The 14,983-nt window shown below is 53.8% G+C and overlaps 1 protein-coding gene across 1 annotated transcript in view; it reads left to right on the plus strand.

The window, feature by feature from the left end:
* The window catches only part of VAC14 (VAC14 component of PIKFYVE complex), a 57,912-nt gene that overhangs the window by 15,340 nt on the left and 27,589 nt on the right, over positions 1–14,983 (plus strand). Inside the window, exons 11-13 of the mRNA XM_050311466.1 lie at positions 2,656–2,800; positions 3,093–3,158; positions 11,843–11,996. Of these exons, the coding sequence (XP_050167423.1) occupies positions 2,656–2,800; positions 3,093–3,158; positions 11,843–11,996 (365 nt within the window). The remainder of the gene's footprint in view (positions 1–2,655; positions 2,801–3,092; positions 3,159–11,842; positions 11,997–14,983) is intronic.

Here is a 14,983-nt window from a genome sequence, read left to right on the forward strand (position 1 = left end):
CCCGGCACAGCCCCCATCATTCCTCAGTTTGCCCTAAAAGCATGTTCTGGCTGTCACAGGCAAACCACGGAGGCGGTGCCAGGGCCACGTTCATCCTCCAGAGGAGAATCTGGGGTAGTGGGTTAGGTGGAAGTGATTGCATCTGACATCTGCCCTGCCGCAGATGCCGGCGCTGGGAGCTGGCGTGGCAGGCCCAGAGGATCACATTAACGCAATGCCATTACTGCTGCTCCCGCTTCCTGGGGATTAGGGAGAGCCAGGGCGAGCTGGGAGCCCACTTTGGAGCTGCAGCAGCAGCAGCTGTAACCCCTGGGAAGGCAGCAGCCCGTGGTAATCCGGGGCTGCTCCATCTCACAGGCAGAGGAGTGTGATTGGTGGGAGATTTTGATCCCAATTTCCGATTTCCATTGGACCTTTCAGGGTGGTGCCCTGGTTTTGTGCTGAGTAAACGAGCTGCTGCTCCGCCAGCAACCCCCCTAAAAGGTTTATGTCGGCAGATGCGGGCAGAGGAGAGCCGGAAAGGAGCTTTTCCCAGCTGCCATCCCTCCTGGTGGGAGCTGAGCAGCAGGGCAGTGATACATGGCGTGGCTGGGGGCTGGCTGGCTCCAGGTCAGCCTGGTGCTCCCAACCACCTCCTGGGGTCCACTCAGGTGGGTTTTGGCTTGAGCCACCCAATGCTCTGCCCGGCTACTGCATCACAAGCAGGTGCTACATGGTCACAAAACCACGGAGAAGGGGTTTTCACGAGCAATTCTGGCACAAAACAGGCTGGGAATTGTTTCTGTGCTGCTGGTAGAAGGGCAGTGTGAGTGGACTAACAGTGCTGTGGTAAACCATGGCCCCCTGCATCCTCCCCACCTGCCTTACAGCAGCACCGAGCTGCTGGGTGTGACAGCGTCGAAGCCACCTCCCAAACGAGCAGCTTCACATGCCCATTCTCTGAGCTGTCCCTTTGGCCTCTTCCCTCTGAAAAATGCATTCTCCTGAGGTTTCCTTTTCCCCACCCTGCGCAGGCGAAGTGTGTTTTTGCGTGGAGATGTCGGGTCAGGGATTCGTTCTCCTCTTCACGTACAGCCCTGTGCTGGGGGCATGGCAGGCTGCACTGCTGCCACGGGAGATGGTTTTACAGGAGAACCAGATACAGGGCTCTTTCAGGGCTGGCTTAAATGGCCTGGGAGGCTGCTCCCTTGGACATCTCCTCTCCCAGCTCTCCATGCTGTGGGTCCCTCCTTCCCCTCAGTCTGAGCGTTTGGCCCTCGGCTGTTGTTTTCAACATCATCAAAGAGCGATGCAATTTGCAGCCCCCAGCATCTGTTACGTGAGGCAGCTCAAGCAGGCAGATCCCTGCAGGGCCGTGAGGGGCCGCAGCCTCCTTGTCTCGCCCTTACAACGTGTGTCCTGGGCAAGATCAAATCCTATTAAGCTGCAGCTCTACTTGCAAATTATACCGTGAGAAATCCGCCCCTCAGGATTTCTTATCAGGCAAGATGCACGGCAGCTCTGCACGCACTGGAAGAATCGGCAAGAGCCTGGTCCAGCCTTGAATAATTCAGGAGCTTGGGTAGGACAGGCATGACCGTGCTCTTTAGTGCAGCTTCCTCTTGGTGGTCTCCTCCAACCATCTTGGTTCCAACCATCATCTCTCCCGAACAGAGTCTCTCCTGTGACAGGTATTTCCCTTGTCATCACTGTCCAGGAGGTTGGGAAATCATCAGGTAGATTTCAGGATCACAAACAGGACACAAAAATGTTGTAACGTGACCTCTTCTGCCTGGGGGGGGTCTCCTATCCCAGTGCAAGTCCCATTTATCTGGAAGAAAAACTGAGGAGTGAGAGCTGAGTCTGCAGCTGTTGGTTTCTAAAAGGCACTGTGCCCTGGTGAACTAAGGGAATTCTTTCCTTTCATCTCTGGCTGATGACCAAGAGTTATCCTCATCTTTTGGGATGGCTTTTGGAGATGAAGTCCCCAAGGCAGCCTTGTACCAGAGAGCTACATCCCAAACCCAGAGCCAGCCAGGGCACCATCTGCAGGTCTCAGCAGGAGTCTCCTGGGATCAGTGGAACCTGGATGTCCTCACCAGGTTGGGTGGCCCCAGCTAGTGGAGTGTGAGTACACATGGGTTGATGTTCTCTGGAACTGTTTGAGCTGGTCAACCTTGAGGTGAATTCTGAGTGTGTTTTATGGAGCTCTGAGCTTTGAACCCCAGACCTGGTGAGCACAGTACGGACCAGTTTCTTATGGATTCATCTGGCGTGGTGTCTTCTCATACATTTTGGGAAAAGTGGTAAATTTTAAAGCCTGGAAGATTTCTGTTGTTTCCAAAGCATTATAAAAAAGAGGGAGAGCGACTTTTTACGTGGGTAGATAGTGATAGGATAGGGGAAACAGTTTTAAACTGAAAGGAGAGATGTTAGGAAGAAATTCTTTACTCACAGGGTAGTGAGGCACTGGCACAGGTTGCCCAGAGCAGTTGTGGATGGCCCTATTTCTGGACATTTTCAAGGCCTGGCTGAACTGGGCTCTGAGCAACCTGGTGTAGTGAGGTTTTGAGCTGAGATGTTTGATGCAGCCTCTGGTGTGCTGCAGACCTCCCATCCACGGGAGCAGTGAGTTGGACATTGCAGCACTGAACCAACCTCTCTCCTTCCCTGCAGCTGCGAGAGGATCCAGGTGACCCTGAACCTGGATGGAATAGTTCAGGTGCTGGACTGCCACCTTCACGACACGTCCATTGGGATGATGACCAGAATTGCAGTCCTGAAATGGCTCTACCACTTGTACATCAAGACTCCTCGTAAGGTAGGTTGGGGACTCAGCATTTTGAGGCTACTTCTTCCCTTGGGCCTGAGCTTGTCCACTCCCAGCCTGCTCCATGCCCTTGAATGGGCTGCAATTGTCTTGGGAGCAGTGGGAACACGTGTCCAGCTGCCTTTCCTGAGAAGGCTTGGGCTGCTGGTACCCCATAGCTTGAGGAAGAAGAGCTCTCCAGCTCAGATGGAAAATGGTGTAGCTTTCTGTAGCCTCCCCTGGGGCAGGTGGTTCTGTGGCAGGGAGTGACCAGGACTGATGCCACCTGCCTTTCTGCTTCTAGATGTTCCGGCACACCGACAGCCTCTTCCCCATCTTGCTGCGGACCCTCTCGGATGAGTCGGATGAGGTGAGTGCTGCAGAGATCCTGCTGGAAGTTTACTGTCTCCACAGCTGGCTGGGCTTTGGGTTTTTGCTTGAACTGAGGTGTTTTGTGAGTCTTGGCCAGTGTTGGCACTGGGGGGTTCAACCCTGTTGACCAAACTGAAGAAGACCCAGTGCAGAGCCTGCAGCTGCCCAGCTGGAAGCTCTGCTGTCTTGGGGGCCCTCTGATGTATAAACCTTCTTTTCCATCTGTGAGAGTTGACCCTTCAAAGCCAGCTCCTAAGAGTACTTTTTGCCTGCCTGGGAAAGCAGCTGGTGCTTCAGAGCCCAGAGCTGGTGCCTTTCCCATGGGGCTGGGTCACGATCAGATCCTTGGTGAGTGGGAATTCAGTTGCCTTTCACCAACCTCTGTGAAGATGAGGGGGGTTGTGTTCAGCCAGCACTGCCCGATCCAAGTCGTGAGGCGATTCAGCAGCACCCACTGCTCAGAGGGCAGCAGCAGCATTGCCTGGTGGGGCTGCAGTAGATGCCTCGTGGCATCAGATTGACTGGGAACCACTCAGCCTGGAAGTGAGCAAAGAGAATCAGGCAGCAAAGAGTGAGACCGCTTGCTCTGCCATCGCCCTTCGTCTCCCGTGCTGCTCCCTTCCTGAGCTGCTGCACCCTTTCCCTGTTGCCTTGTCTTTCTTCCTCACCTTCCTCCTCTCTGGGTCCAGTCATCTCAATTTTAGTAGTGTTGTTGCCTTCTCCCACTCTCAGTTGTTTGCTGGAGCGTTTCAGTGCTCGGGTTGGAGGCCACCAGCCTGGCACACAGCTGGCCCAGGCGCTCCTGGAGCTTCCACCATCAGCTGGGTGCCTCTTGCCCGGGATTGCAAAGGATCCTGGCTGGTTTCTCAGCCCAGACCTTCCTCATGGAATAGAAATCACACGCTGTCTGCTGTGCCTTACATGCTCAGCGCACCAAACCCCAATCCCACAATAAATCCCGTGTGCGAGGGGGTTGTTAAGAGAGGAGGGAAGGGAATGAGCAAGGGAGGGAATGACTTGCAAAGGCGAGCAACTGCCTGGCCATTTTCCATCCCCTGCTGCTTATGATGCAGACCTTTCCAAAAGGGTCCCCAAGCACACATCTGCCTTTGCAACGCTCTAGAAAGTCTGCATCTTGCAGATAGTCTCTCCAGCTTGGCAGGAGATCGCAGTGAGTCATGTTGCAATTACACTGCTTATTAATATTTGAAAAAAGCAGTGAAGAAAGGACCCTGGTGATGCATTTCCTCCATGTGACATAACTGGGAATGGCTCAAAAGTAATTTTAAGCTGATTTATTTAATCCTGGCTTCTATTTATTTAAATGTTTGGAGGTGGCTCTTTTTTTTTTTTTTTTTTTTTTAAGGAAATCCATAGACGAGTCAATCCATTAAACACCACCACTCAGCTGGCTCTCTACCAGATCTGCTGCTCTCTGCAGAGGAAATAGAAATGACTGAAGTAGTAGAGGGGTTTTGAGCTGGACATTTTGGGGAATGATGAGAACACTCTGAGCTATCTAATCTGCAGTGTCAGTGTCTATTAGGAAGGGAGATGTGGGGTGCTTGCTCAGCCAGTACAGTGTCTGTGTGGGTGGTTGTGTTGTCCTAGAGCAGACTGTGATTCCCAGAAGCTCCTGGCTGATGGCCTGGGAATCACCTGGTTGGCATGGGGGCCTGTGTGAACTAAACCATCAGCTCTGTGGTGAGGAAGCACCTCCCTCCCTTTCCCAGGCAGGGCTGTGCACGCTGTGTGGTGGAACACAAGGTGTACACATCTTCAGAGGGGTTTTTTTGCTGTCTTCCTCCTGAGATGCTGCTGTCCCCAAGGGAACCTGCTGGGCAGCATTGTCAGTGTCATCTTTTTGAGGATGAACATCCTTCTGCAGTGGCTGTGGTCCCCCTTGCCCCTGTGCACGTTCTGGAGGTTACCTGTCACTCTCCTGATGTGTCCTGGAGCAGTGGTTTGTCTCCAGCTCATCACCAAAGGACAATCTGGTTTGGAAGGGTCAGTGCTAGTCCATATATCAGTCTGAAAGAGCATGCTCAAGTCCCTCAGTTTTAAGATCTGGTCTTGCTCTGAGCTCTCTGTGCACTTACCATAAATAATCAAGCCTGAAGCAGGGAAAGGCTCACGCTGGATGGAGCCGGATCCGTGCCCTTTAAGTTCTCACGCCTGTTTTTATCGCCCAAGTAGCACAAGGTGTTGCACCACCTCCACTGTGCTGAACAGGGGCCAGTATCTCATGATGTATCTGCAGCGTCCTGAGTCATCTCTGCCTTCTCTCCTCTTCCCCTTCCTACCCCATTCTCTTGTGCCAGTAAATAAATGGTCAAGAGACCTCGTTAAGATGCACAAAGGCAGCGCAGAGAAGTTGGAGGGAAGCTGAAAGGAGCAGTTCCCTTTGATGTGTAGACAAGTGGGGATCCAGGATTCCTGGCTGTTGTACTGCTGCACTGCGTCACCTCGTGCTGGTTCCCGTGCTTCCCCGGCAGGGAGATGCTCTGTCCTGCCTTGGAGATCTGGTTTTGAAGGCAATCTGTAAAAGCCCTGCTTAAAATTCGAATTAAAAAACTTAAAAACTTCCTTACAGCTCCAAGACACAGCAAGATGCTGCTGGGAGTGGGTTTTTCTACGCTGGCTGCTTCATCTGTCGGTGTGAGTCTTGCGGCCCTCATTGAGGAACTGGTGTTAGAAAATGTGAAAAGTCAGAAAATGTTGTTTCCTGAGCAGTGGATTGAACCTTTCCACCTGCAGGGTAAAGGCACTGCTGCTGATAGGCACTGCTGAGAAGAAGGCATGTTCTTTGGATTATCTTCTGTGAGTTTCTGCTGCAAAGACAGCTTTGGATGTAGCCTTTTGGTTCCCTGGACCCTGAAGGGACCCAGGAGCTGAGCTCAGGTGAACTCAACAGGAGGTGAAGGCACCTCTGAGAAAACTGTGAAGCAGTGACGCTGCTGGGTTTCTCTCCTTGCTTTGTTTTCCTTTCTCTGGCTTCAAAATGGAGTTGTTTCTTTATGGCTGAACATGTTCCTGTCTGCTTATCTGCTCCCCTCGATCTTGCTGGAGGTTGAAAGTTGTGCTGGGACTTTTGTCTGAGTCAGGGCAGGAATGACGTGTGAGGTGGAGCTGGTGTTTGATGTGAGGCAGGATAGGCTCTGGCTTCCTCTCAGCTTTGCTAACGTGAAAACCTGCATTGTGCAGTGGCCAGACAAGGCTTTGAGTACAGAAGTAGTTCCTTCAGCAGTCTGCTCAGGAGGTGATGTCCTTCCCTAGAGAGGGCAAGCTCAGCGTGGCTGCCACTGACTGTGAATGGCAGGTTTAGATAGGGATTAGGAAGAAATTCTTCCCTGTGAGGGTGGTCACTGGCACAGTTTGCCCAGGGAAGCTGTGGCTGCCCCATCCCTGGAAGTGTCCAAGGCCAGGTTGGATGGGGCTCTGAGCAGCCTGATCTAGTGGAAGGTATCTGTGCCCATGGCAGGGGAGTTAGAACCAGATGGTCTTTGAAGGTCCCTTCCTACTCAAACCGTTCTCTGTCTCTGTGTACTTGAAAATCTGCATGACCTTCAAGCCAACTTTCTCCATGACAAGCTGAGACATCCTCCCCTCTCTTGGGTTCCTGGGATTAAAGTAGGCGAGAAGCAGAGCCGGGGGTGGTGCTTTACTGATAGCCATCTCCCTGCTCTGCTGGTAACTCCTCCAGCCCTCCTGCACGTCCTGCTGCTCTGAGCTCTGCTCTCACACTAAATCCTGGCCAACCTCTCCCATCGTGCCCCATTGCCAGGACAGTGGAGTTGAACAACAGCTTGTGCCACAGCAAATAATCTGTCTTAGCGTGGTTTGGTTTGGAGCTTTGCTCTGTTGGGTTTAGGGCCGTTGTGCTCCAGCTCTCGGCCTCTCACCCACCACGGCCAAAATACTGGGAGTGATGCAAAACAGAGGGTGCAAGCTAAGGACTGTAAAGAGGAGAGCTCTGACATGTGTGTGCCTGGCTTTTGTTTGAACTTCTTTTTGGTGGTAAGGCGTCTCTGGAGAGAGGCTCAAAGCTACAGGGTGCCAAAGCAGGGAGGCTGCTGGTTTTCAAGAGGGGAGTTGCCCTGAGAGTGAGCTTGGGAGTGAAATAATGGAGTATAGAGAGATTTACATAATTCCAGTTGGATGGTGGAAAGTGTGGTCAGCCTGGATTACCATGGGTGGAAGCAGCCTGTAAGCAGGAGTGGGTGATGCCTTCTGGGGACTCGAGACGTTGTGAGGCCACTGGGTTGAACAACGATCTGTGCATTGAACAGTGCAGGAATAGGAAGTTTCTTGGGGGAGTGGGATCCAGAGGGAGCTTCTTGACTCAGCACCAGTTCTGAACCATAATTTCCTGGCTTACACGTGGAGTTTATACACACACTGAACAGCAACTGGGGCAAACTGGCAGTCTGGGCTCAAGGGGGTGCTTGTGGTGTTCCTGGGTGAAGCCATGGAGCAGTCTAAAACCACAGAATACCTGTTTGCCACAGAGGGCAGGCAATCCCTGTCCAGGGGAGCTGTCCCAGAGAGGGTCCAGGGTGGGATGGGGGTGTAGGATGCAGCATGTGGTGAGCTGGGCTTTGGGTGCCCTCCCTGGATGTGGATGCCTTCCCTCTGCTTCCCATCCCCTCCTGGGAAAGCAAAAAAAAAAAAAAGAAATAGATCTTGGCAAGATCACAGGATAAATGTTGCTGTGCTGGGGACCTGAAAAGAGGTTTGGTTAAATTGGTGTGGGAAGATTAATGGTGAGTTTTCTTTTCTTTTTCTGTCTTTAAAGCTGGTGGAGGCTGGGGGGGGACGTGAGTTTGCTTTCCACACTGTGTGTGCCTGGGGCTCAGCCAGCTTTGCTGCTGGCCACTCCTGGCTCCAGGACTGCCTGCCCGTGCTCACCTCCCTCCCCTGGCTACAGCTGAAAGGCTTGGAGGGAGAAGAAATAAAATAAATGAAGCCCTTTGGAGAAGCCTCGGTGCGTGCTGAAGGGCTGCATCTGAGGGGTGGAGCACGAGGAAGCACCCAGCAGCATCCTTGGATTTTCCTGCTTCCCACTGGGTCGCTCTTCCACCTGCCTTGCCTGCCTTGGGAATGCTGTGGGGTTTTCCTCAGCCTCCCTGATTCTTGATCCCCTTTGAAGAAGTGCTTTGCAGGCCTTAAACTTCTTGATTTCTGACCTGCTGGTGTCTTGCTTCAGCTGAATTCCCATCTCCTCCCTGGTAAGAATAACCTTATCCCTGCTGTTGTGTGCCCCATTTCATTGTCTGGGGAATCCCCACCCACTGGGGCACACGAAGCTACCTGTCAGCATCTCCCTGCTGCGCACAGGCATTTAATATTTCACTTTCTTTTTTTTTTCCCCCTAAATTTTCCGTAAATGCCAGCAGGGAGAGCACCTTCAGGAGCTTGGTCTGTATCCTGTGTGCCCCAGGAGCAGCTGCCAACCTGCCCGGTGTCCTGGCAGTCAGCGTGTGCTGTGGGATGCTGAGTCTTGCCCTCGGGGGGACCCCAGCAGGTTTGGGGTCACCTCCCCTTCCCCTGCCATGGGGGCCAGCCCAGCCTTTTGACCAGAGGCAAATCCTCCCCCTCCCCCAGGAGCATCCAGGCGCTGCTTGGCACGCACAGGGAGGTGCAGCCCGTCCTGCACACACCGTCCGTCCGTCCGGGGGCTGCTCTTCCCCCCGCGCCGCCGGCAGGGCCGGGCTCGGCTCCGCTCAACCAGAACGAGCGGCAAATTAACCTGACCTAGATCTGGAGAAGCCGACAGTTGGGTGTGTGCCCTGGAAATCCGCGCTCCGGAGGCGATGCAGGGAGAGATCTTGCTCGTTCCCAGGAAGGAGAAGTAGCTGCTTATTTATAACTGTCAGAAAAGCTGCTTCTCGCTACCCGGCCACCCAGAGCTCAGCACTCTTCCACGACTGCTCTTCATCCCTGTGCTGGGAATGGCTGGTGACGTTGGACAGGTCTCCCCATCCATCACGATGCTGCTTCCCCTGCTCCTTCCTGTTTAAACTAACCAGCCCCCCATTCTCCCACAGCAGGGCACGCTGTCCTATGTCTCATCACCGCTGGGAAATCTTTCCAGAAACCCCTCCCTGGCACCAGGAAAACTCCCTTGGGGGCTGATCCTGCAGGCTGGCTGTCAGGATCACACCTTCTCCTGGCAGCTGGGGATGGCTCTGGCCCTCGTGCTCCAGCGCTGTCGGGTCCGACGGCCGCTGGGTTCCTGACGGATGGGACCGGCTCGCTCCTGGCGCAGCCGGTGGTTGCCATGGCAATGGCAGGATATTGCTTTCTTGCAGCCTCCTGGCTCGCACAAAGCCTCCAGCTCCAGCTTTGCTCAGCACGGGGATGTGCAGTGCATACCAAGCGCTCCTGCCTTTCCTCTGGCTCCAGCTGGGAACCCGCTCCGGAGCATGCGGGGAAGAAGCAGCAGGAGCTGGAGCTCCCTGCCTCTTTCCCACGGCTGGAAAACCCCAGCTCCTTGCAGCTGCCTGCTCTTCCAGTGCTCGTGCACCCAATCCCTTCTGCTTCTTGTTTCCTCCGTGGTTTTCAGTTGCAAAATTCAGCCTATGCTGCTTTTTCTACCTCCTGCCTGAGGGGACACTCCTTGACCTCTCCAAAGCTCAAGAGGTCCAGCCATGCCCTCCGGTGGCACCGGTCACTGCTGCCCAGGCTGTCCTGGCCAGAGCATCCCAAGCCCAAGCAGTTTTTCAGAGATGGGGTTTGGCACGCAGCTCTGGGCGGTTGGATTAAGGATCTGACCTCAAGACACAGCTCTTAAAAACTCTGGGAGGCAGCAGGGGTGATTTGTGCCCAGCTTGGGGTCATGGTCCTGTTCCCTGATGCCACAGGAGTTGGTGGTGAAGACTAAGGTGGATGATGTGACTGGGTGGGGATTTAGGGCAGCAGTGAGTGTCTGGGTCCTGCTGTACATCAACCACTCCTGGTTTTGTTGGATTTTTCAAAATCCACCGTGTGAACAAGAGTCCCAGCTCTCTCTTGCCTGCCAGCCCCGGTAGCCAAGCCCTGAGTCCCTTTGCCAGTTTTAGCCAAAGACAGCGAGACTTGGAAACCTTTGCAGGTGTTATTTGCCCAGTTGTGAGAGCCTGAGACCCGAGTCGGTGCCTGTGCAAAGGCTGCAAGTTCAGCTGAGCCACGTGATCAGCCACTAGAGAATCTGCCCAGAGCTCCAGGAGACCAGGCATCATGAGCTCTGCTCAGGGGCATCCTCAGCTGGAAATGAAATGCTGCCAACATCTCTTTGTCTGAGCCACTGATGCTTGAAAACCAGGCAGAGAGGGAGCACCAAGGTCTTCCATCTGCCAGGGAGCACAGACTCCTCACCGTGGAAGAGGATGAGGGCTGGGGATGGCAGGGACCTTCCGTGCTGGCAACAAGCTCCCAGCCTTGACAGCGTCACGGAGGTGCCGTGTTCTTCAGGGACAGCAGTACAAGTTGTTGTCTTTTATTTTTTTTTTTCCTCCCCTGGGGAGCTGTGGGCCGAGACTTAATCATGTTTATAGGCACAGGGTCTTGCCAAGCATGCTGAAGCCTCGTGGTGCCCATGGCAGGCTTCTTTCCCACCACAGCCTGGACACCACACTGCCTGCTCCAAAGCTGCTGGGGGCTTGAAAATCAGCCCTAATTACAACAAAAACCCCACTCAGCTTAAGATATCTGTGCAACAGAAAAAACCAGGAGCTCCTTTTTCTGATTTTCAGGCTTCGTTGTATTTTCTAGTGTGGTCCAAAAAAGAGATGTAATTGGCTTTTTGTTTTTCAGGGGGTAAGGGTTTTCTCTATTAGCTCAGAAACTAAATCTCCTCCTCAGAAGGATTTGTTGTGAGAACACAGGGAAAGCCTGGAATGCTGTGCTGGTGGGCAAGGGGTCGTCAGGGATGTGCTGTGCCAGATGTTGATGAGCCAGACGTGGCAGGTGACCCTTTTTGGCAGCCTTTGTGCTCCACACAGCCTCACCACGCTTAGAGCATCGGGGACGGCTGATGAAACATCTAAACCCAAGGACATCTGAACGAAGGGGGACCCAAAATAGCCTGAGACGTGAGAAGGGTTGAGGATGGAAAAAAAAAAAAAACCACTCGGTAATAACTTCTCCAGAAATGCTATATATAGACTAATTTGGTGACTTCTGGAAGGAAAGAGCTATGAAATCCAAATGGAAATGGCAGCTCTGCCTCGATGTCATGAGCTGAGCCTTTCCTGGGATGCTGCCCTGCATGTGGGGGCTGGCTGGTCTATGCCCCCAGAACATCCCTGTGCTCTTGCTGGGTTTGTCCCAAATATTTGGTTATGAAGGGGAATGGGGAAGCAAAACCCAGACCTCCCCAAAGTGGGACAAGGGGAAAGCAAGCCCTGCTCCTGATTGTGTAAATTTGGTTTCATTTCACATGCTCCCTTGGGACTCACAGAGTACAAACATGGGGAGTTTTCCCTTTTTCTCTTTCCTGCCCTATCCCCTCTGCAAGAATTCGTAATTTCCCCATGGAGCTTCACAGGTAGCTCTCTTTTCCCTACACCTCTCTTGACGTGCTGGGATTTGGTGTTGTTTGCTACCCATCTCACCCTCTCTGGCCCCTGGATTTGGAAAGGAAAGCTCACTGTGCCATCTGCCCCTGAGTGTGCTCACCCTGCACCATCCCTGTCTCCGCAGGTTATCCTGAAGGACCTGGAACTGCTGGCTGAGATTGCTTCCTCCCCAGCGGGGCAGACGGAGGAGGGGCACGGTCCTTCCGATGGCTCCGACGCACGAGCTGGCCCAGCGGAGCTTCACGTCCCAGCCAGGGCTGGCCAGCTGAGCTCCTCTGGTGAGTGCCCCCGTGCCACAGCTCTGTGCCTCCCCTCTCCAGGGCTCTCTCGATGTTCCGTGGCACCGGTCAGGTTTGCTCAGGCAGAAGGGGAAGTTTCTCTCACGGTATAAATCGATATCTTCGTCTCCAGCAGGTACAGCCTGGGAATTGTCTGCCATGGCCCAGACCAGGGCACTGCTTTTATTCTTATTGCTCTTCCCTCTAGCTCATGCTTTGGGGATTTAGGGCTTGGTTTAGCAGCAGAGGCCAGTGTGGAGGGAGGTCATTATTGACCTATTTTTCACAGGACCTTGGGTGGCAGCCTCTTCTTTCCCTGTGAAAACCCTCAACGCCCCAGAATCAGTGCAGAATGGGATGCTGGCTGCAAACCCAAGGCTCCAAAACATCCACAGATCTGCAGAGGGATCCCTGAGGGCTCTGCTCCTGTGATGTTGCCCCTTGAAGGCTGCCCTCATTGGCTGTGAACTGCTCTGCTGCTCTGAGTGCCTGGCACAGCCTCAGGAGGGAGATGAAGAGGGACGATCCTATTTTCTGGGGACTTGAGGCATAAAAAAAAAACAAACCCTTTTCATTCATTATCCCAGCACATGGGGAAATTTTTTCCCCCTTCCCTTGTCTGTGGCTCATCCTTCACAGTTGCTTGGCTGCTCCTTCTCCGCCTCTGCTTCTATTTAAGGGCCTCCCTGTTGTAGTCCCCAGGCCAGGTCGTGGCAGCCAAAAGCACGTTTCATGTGAGCTTTGGATTGCAACCCGAGCTCGGAGCCAAGCCTGCCTCTCCCTGCACAGGATGCAGCCACGGGGCCTTGCAAAATCACCACTGGAGCGGGAGGCTTCGCTTTCCCATCCCCAGGCTTTGTTTTTCTCTGAAGGTCCTGGATCGTTCACCCCTCCCTGGCCTTGCGAATGTCTCTGTGCTAGCAAACAGCTCAGGTTTGGGGTTGTTCAGGGTGGGATTTTTTAAATTATTTTCTTGTGTGGATCTGCTTGTTTCCTGCTGGCAGCTTTATCTCAGCAGAGGAGAGGTGGGGGCTGCAGTGCTGGTGACCTCCCCAAGCCCTCTGCAAGTCCCATCCATCCTTCCGCTGTCAGAAGTGAGACCGCCAGGGTGGAGCGGCTCCTGTGGCGCTGGCCAAGCAGCTGAGGAGCTGCAGTTCAGCTCACACTGATGGTTGTCTGAGGTTTCCTTCCTTCTGGATGATCTAAAAATAGCAGGCTGGATGGCGTGGATCCGAACGACTGCCGTGGCCCTTGTTAGCTATCTGGAAGAGCAGCTTGGCTTGGCTTTCTCAAGTGTAACCTTTAAAAATAGTCTGACTCTGCCCTCCTGGAGTAGATCTGCTGCAGCCAGAGCTCCTGTTGCCCCAGCATGGGACAACTTGTCCCCCACACAGGTCCTGATGGGCTCTGGCTTCCTCACCTGTTTTCCTCTTCCCTATAACGTAACAGAAAATTGTTTCGTTAGAATTTATTTCGGGCTGAGCTTTGCAGGGTTGTTGGCTTTTACCCAGAGGCAGATGTTTTTTGGGGAGGGAAAAAGGAGCTCATTTGTTGGCCTCGGACATTTCGTCATGGCCCCCATCCCGTCTGGCTCTGACCACCCAAGGCTGAGGCTGGATGGGCTGCTGGGGAGTTCCCCCAGGGAAACTGAGGGGTCACAGCTGGGCCAGGACCTTCCTGGATTACATCTGGAAAAGCAGAGGCTCCTGGAAAATACTCCTTTGGTCAGAGGGTTGTTTTGGAGCAGGAGGGTGACCGGTGGAAATCCCTCTGTCTGTGCTTGGTCCTGGGGTGGTGACACACAGTGAGAGCAAGTGAGCTGAAACTGCCCTTCCCAGGCAAAAATCACAAGGTGCTGTCACCAAAGAGAGGGTGTGCCTCTTCTCTGGAGTCACTGGTTTTGTACTGGGATGTATGGGAGGGTTCCCTAGGGTGCCTTGGTTCAGGGGTGCTTTTCAGGGGTGCCCAGATATAGGACAAGGAGCTGTGGCCATAAACTAAAACACGGGAAGTTCCACCTCAACACAAGAAAGAGCTTCTTTACAGTGATGGTGGCAGAGCACTGGAACAGGCTGCCCAGGGAGGTTGTGGAGACATTCACACCCCACCTGATTCCTGTGTCACCTGCTCTAGGTGACCCTGCCTTGGCAGGGCGTTTGGACTGGATGATTCCCAGAGGTTTGTCCCAACCCTCACAGTTCTGTGATTCTGTATTGGCAATAGGATGGATGCTACTGCACCATCAGAGTGGGGGGCTGCAGGGCACCAGTGCTCATCCCCAGGGTTCAACCTCTCTGTTCCATCATCCCCTCTAGACCAAGATGCCACTGAAGCCAGCAGTGGGAGGAGAGCTGCTGAGCCATCTTGGCTTCCATCCTCTCCTATCCCTGAGGCCCTTCCAAGCATGCAGTTGGTGGCCTTGCAGGTAAAACAGCAGTTGGTGGCCTTGCAGGTAAAACAGCAGTTGGTGGCCTTGGAGGTCACCCTTTGAAATCCTTGAGCTCCCAGCAGGTTTCCACGCTGCAATCTCCATCTCATCTCTCCAGGCTTTGCCACCCAAGCAGTAAGGGCAGCAGTGGAGGTGGAAGGGGCCAGTGCCCCTGAGGTCTTCCCCCCGCTTCCTCTCTCTCCCTTTCTTCCCTCAGGATGTGTTTATGCAGTTGTTTCCCTGCCATTGAGTTCGGTTTCCTTCAGATGCTGGTTGATTAGTCAGGAAAGCCGTGTCCCACTTCCGCAGCCCGTTCCCAGCTCCAGTTTTTATTTAGCCGCTTTGTTCTCCGGTTACGTAAGGTCAGCTGCCCTCGACGCCTTCTCCAAACACAGGGAGCTGGGGCCAGCCCAGCTCAGCACTGCTGGGGACACCCAGCATCTCCTCCAGACCTGCTCCAGCTGCCCTGGGAGAGGGTGGCTGGGTGCTGCCCTCCAGGAGTCCCTCCTTGGTCATCTTGTGCCCACTTTTTCAGGGACAAGGGCTGTGGGGCTGTGCC

Source organism: Myiozetetes cayanensis, unplaced genomic scaffold (assembly GCF_022539395.1).
Source record: "Myiozetetes cayanensis isolate MyiCay16 unplaced genomic scaffold, myiCay2020 scf16, whole genome shotgun sequence".
NCBI lineage: Eukaryota > Metazoa > Chordata > Aves > Passeriformes > Tyrannidae > Myiozetetes > Myiozetetes cayanensis.